This window comes from Chlamydomonas reinhardtii, chromosome 5 (assembly GCF_000002595.2).
Source record: "Chlamydomonas reinhardtii strain CC-503 cw92 mt+ chromosome 5, whole genome shotgun sequence".
NCBI lineage: Eukaryota > Viridiplantae > Chlorophyta > Chlorophyceae > Chlamydomonadales > Chlamydomonadaceae > Chlamydomonas > Chlamydomonas reinhardtii.
The window spans coordinates 690,484-694,064 of NC_057008.1; the positions used below are offsets into that span (position 1 = coordinate 690,484).

Sequence of the window (3,581 nt, forward strand, 5' to 3'; positions counted from 1 at the left end):
CCCTTGCAGCAGTTCAAGCTTACCATATGCGTCAAGTAGACAGCAAACCAATTGAATCACGCTTGTACCCATGTTGCCCGCGCCTGCCAATGCCTCCTGGAGGTGTTGGCAATGAGCAGCAAACCGCGCTGCTACCCCACCCAGGCCACTCCACCCTCCGGCCGAATGCCTGCTGGCTCGCATTGCACACAGAACCATGCATGAGCCCGTGACAGCTCCATCCGGCGCCGTCACTTCTCTCGAATGCTGCTGCGCATTCCACGCCCACCCCCATTCCACTACAAATTGTGCGTACCACTGCTCCTCACACGTGCCCGCTTCCAAATGCACTATTCGTGTGTGCATTGCGTGAAATACCACCCCGCAGCAGCCCTGCCTAGGACCCGCGCCTTGTGTTAAGCTGCCCATGTGCACACTTGCGTACGCAGCTTTAGCTCCCATACGCCTGCCCCCCCCCCCCCAGCACCTCCGCTTGCCGCCTGTACCCGCGCCGTCACAACCCTCCCGCCGCCCAGCCCCGCTGCCCGCCACCCTGCACATTCATCATGCGCGGCAAAAGGTCTTGGAGTCGGAGGGCATCGATCCCCCTACCTCCCGCACATTGTGTCGGGCGCTCAGCCACATGCTAAGCGGGCGCTCTACCATTTGAGCTACGACCCCAGAAGGTCCGCGGTGCACTGCATACGCTGGAAGGTCCTGCTGAGACTTGAACTCAGGTTAGCAGATTCAGAGTCTGCTGTCCTAACCACTAGACCACAGGACCGGAGGATGCACTAGCCGAGAATCGAACTCGGGTCTGGTCCGTACAAGCTGGATAGAGCGGTGAGCTCAATCCTAATTTGGCAAGGACCTATGCTACCACTATACCACTAGTGCGGATGCATCGACATGGGCTCGAACGGAGCGCAGACCGCACAGAATACACCCTCACGAGGCCGCACAGGACCCAGCTACACAGGGCAAGCGCGGGGGAGCGCGGGGGAGGCGCGCGTGGGCTCGGGGCGGGTGGGGAACACGCAGGGACGCAGCAAACAGGTGGACACGCACGCGGCCAGCTTGCGGTCCTGCGGATAGCGCTGACAGAGTCATAGCCGCACGCTACGCTGTGCCACTTACTCAGTTGCACGCTGCTGGCTCCAGATATAGTCCTTTGAAGGGCTGAGGGCGTGGTCAACGTCCCCAGGGACACGGACGCGTCAAGCATGGCATCACGCACGCGCCGGACTCTCACGCAGGCCGCTCCTCCGCAGCTCGCACGCTGCTGGCGCCTCACTAGAGCAGGAGCACAAAGCTGCGTGCTGCGCAGAGCTGGGCACAGCCGCGTTCTTGCGAGCGGTGTCGGAAATATGCAAAAGCCCTAGGTTCGCGTGCGCAAAGCAGAAATGCGCGCGGCGTAAAGTGGCCGTTGATTGTGCAGGGCAGTAGTGGCGCCTGGTTCTGTAGCAGACGTTTTAAAGAGATGTCAGGGACTGGTCGGTGAAACAAGGTTGCGCATGCGCGAAACCAAAAGCTGACTCGCACGCGCTGCACGCGTAGGCTCTATGGAGTATCACATTGTAAGCGTTCGCTAGTAAATAGTCAGTAGGGTAGCGAGCTGCTTTAGGCCATCAAGTACTCACGCTGCTGCGGCGCCCCCCATCTGCCTCACAGGCCCCGGGCACCCTCAAACGGCTGCCCAGACCTGGAAGTCTGCATGCCATCAACAATCCTTTCCCTGTGTGGATCTTTGTCAGCAACATTACATTGCACACGTATGTGCTGCACGCGAGGTCCAACGAGTCCTGAACGCGCTGGCATGCACGGCAGCTCCCGTGGGCAGCTCCCCATCGCCCACCCCCTCTAGCGCCCCCTCCCCCTCCCGACTGTGATGTGCTGCCCTTGCTTGCTCCCGCTTGCCTGCGTTCGACTACACGCACTCCCCAGCAGCCTCCGTCGCGGCAGCATTGCCCATTGTCGCCGTGCCCGTCCAGCCTCAAACCGCTGTTAAATCCCGTCGATCCCCCCCAAAAAAACCCGCCGGGCTTCGTTCACTATCCCCTGCGACAGATGCAACCTCCAGCTCCCCATCGCCCACCCTCCCAACGCCCTCCATGCCCTGAGACCTGCTCCTCCTGCATCCTGTACCGCTTTCCCAACCATCTGTACCACTCCCCCCCTCCCCAACGCTCTCCTCCGCGCTCTTTTGCATTGGGAGCGGTTCAGTTTGGGCTGATATCTACACCTCCCACCTCCCATTCCTACTCCCAATGCCCCACCTCCCATTCTTAATCCCAATCCCCCACCTCCCATTCCTACTCCCAATGCCCCAGGTTCACTGGCTGCGTGTCATCCTGGACGAGGGCCACCTGCTCGGCTCCACCTCCATCACCAACCGCCTGCAGGTGCGGCGCCGGTTCCGATAATCCTGTTTTTGTAGTTTGCATATACCGTATGCAGCCGGTGCGTGGTTTTACGCTGCTGCTGACGGGGACGGCTGCGGCATGCTGCCGCGGCCTAGACTACCCCGTGCGCCTGCCCCCCGCGGCCTCCGGCCGCGGCCACTCCCAACCCCCGCGCGGCCCAACCCATGGTGCCCCGGACCTTGTCGGCGGCACGGACCCATCACACACGCCCTCCATGCACTGCAGGCGGCGATTGCGTTGCGCGCGGAGCGCAGATGGGTCATGACAGGTGGGCCCGCAGCAGGCGGGGGGGCGGGGGGGGAAGGGAACTGGGGGCGACGGATATTGTGCGGCACGCGGCCCTGTCCACGGGGTACTCTCCACTGTGCTAGGCGGCTGGGGGCTTGGAGTTGTCAGGGACTTGGCCCGCACCCCATGCCCGTGTGACTCCACCTCTGCATCCACCTCTGCACCCACCTCGGCACCCACCTCGGCACCTTTGAGCTGTGCGCGCCCCGCGCAGGCACGCCCACGCCCGCCACGCCCGGCAGCAGCGCCGCACACCTGCAGCCGCTGCTGGCGTTCCTGAGGCACAGCCCCTACGGCACCAACGCCGCCGCCTGGCAGGTAGGGCGATGACCCAAATACTCACCACGACCCAAACCTCAGACGGGGTTTTTACCACAACTTTATTGCCCGTTTTAATGACCAAGAGACATGGGACGCCTGGGTGTCGCCGCCTCAGGGTGGTTGCGGTGGTTGGGGTGGTTGTGGCTTCTGACTGCTGGGGATTACTAATATATATCAGGGGGGGCCTGAATAACGGTATCCTGGACACCGCACCTCTCCCCTCCTGCCGCAGGCCGCCATCCAACGCCCGCTGGACAGCTGTCGTCCCGAGGGGCGGCGGCGGCTGCTGGCGCTGCTGCGGCAGACCATGATCAGGTGGGTGGGTGGGTGGGTGGGTGTGCAGGTGGGTGGTTGCAGGTGGGTGGGTGAAGCTGGGTGCGGGGCCAGATCCATTCATCTCCGAATCGCAGACCACTGCCCCGTCCCCCTCAGCATCAATCCCACGGCCGCAGCCCGGCCGCAGCCCTGCCGCACCCCAACCCTGCCGCGTCTCCCTCTCTCACCGTCAACCCCTCAATCCCACCCCCGCCCTCCATCCCTCTCCTAGGACGTTTTTGTTGGGCTCTGCCT

At 63.1% G+C, this 3,581-nt stretch overlaps 1 protein-coding gene across 1 annotated transcript in view; it reads left to right on the forward strand.

Moving 5' to 3' along the window:
• Positions 1–2,275: 2,275 nt before the first annotated feature.
• Positions 2,276–3,581, forward strand: part of CHLRE_05g230803v5 (uncharacterized protein) — a 2,692-nt gene continuing 1,386 nt past the window's right edge. The window contains exons 1-4 of the mRNA XM_043062129.1: positions 2,276–2,381; positions 2,628–2,670; positions 2,905–3,008; positions 3,244–3,326. Coding sequence (XP_042924584.1) covers positions 2,301–2,381; positions 2,628–2,670; positions 2,905–3,008; positions 3,244–3,326 — 311 coding nt within the window. The 5' untranslated portion in view covers positions 2,276–2,300. The remainder of the gene's footprint in view (positions 2,382–2,627; positions 2,671–2,904; positions 3,009–3,243; positions 3,327–3,581) is intronic.